At 49.6% G+C, this 335-nt stretch overlaps 1 protein-coding gene across 1 annotated transcript in view; it reads left to right on the top strand.

Moving 5' to 3' along the window:
* The window catches only part of LOC119593646, an 8799-nt gene that overhangs the window by 8231 nt on the left and 233 nt on the right, over positions 1-335 (top strand). Inside the window, exon 5 of the mRNA XM_037942598.1 lies at positions 133-330. Coding sequence (XP_037798526.1) covers positions 133-330 — 198 coding nt within the window. The remainder of the gene's footprint in view (positions 1-132; positions 331-335) is intronic.

Here is a 335-nt window from a genome sequence, read left to right as displayed (position 1 = left end):
ACATTAATTATAGATAGGGTTAAAAGAAAAGAAAATGCATATAGAAAAATAGATCCGGATAAAGTTAAGGAGGAAATGACCATTGTTTTTCTCATCAAAACAGCGAAGTCCCAAACAGCATGCTCTCTCTCGCAGGTCCCACTGCTCGTGCGACCTGGAGTTCTACCGTTGCCTGAAGGCTGCCGGGGACAGCGTGGCCACCATGGTCGGCCAGGTGTACTTCAACTACCTCAAGATGGAGTGCATCGACGTCCCGGGTCCGAAAAGCTGTTACTCCCCTTCCGTGACCATACGAACTCTCAACAGCCCTTTCCCCTCTGAGACGGCAACAGAGG

This window comes from Penaeus monodon, chromosome 32 (assembly GCF_015228065.2).
Source record: "Penaeus monodon isolate SGIC_2016 chromosome 32, NSTDA_Pmon_1, whole genome shotgun sequence".
Taxonomy (NCBI): domain Eukaryota; kingdom Metazoa; phylum Arthropoda; class Malacostraca; order Decapoda; family Penaeidae; genus Penaeus; species Penaeus monodon.
Note: the sequence above shows the minus strand (reverse complement) of the source record. Positions and strands in the feature narration are given on the sequence as shown.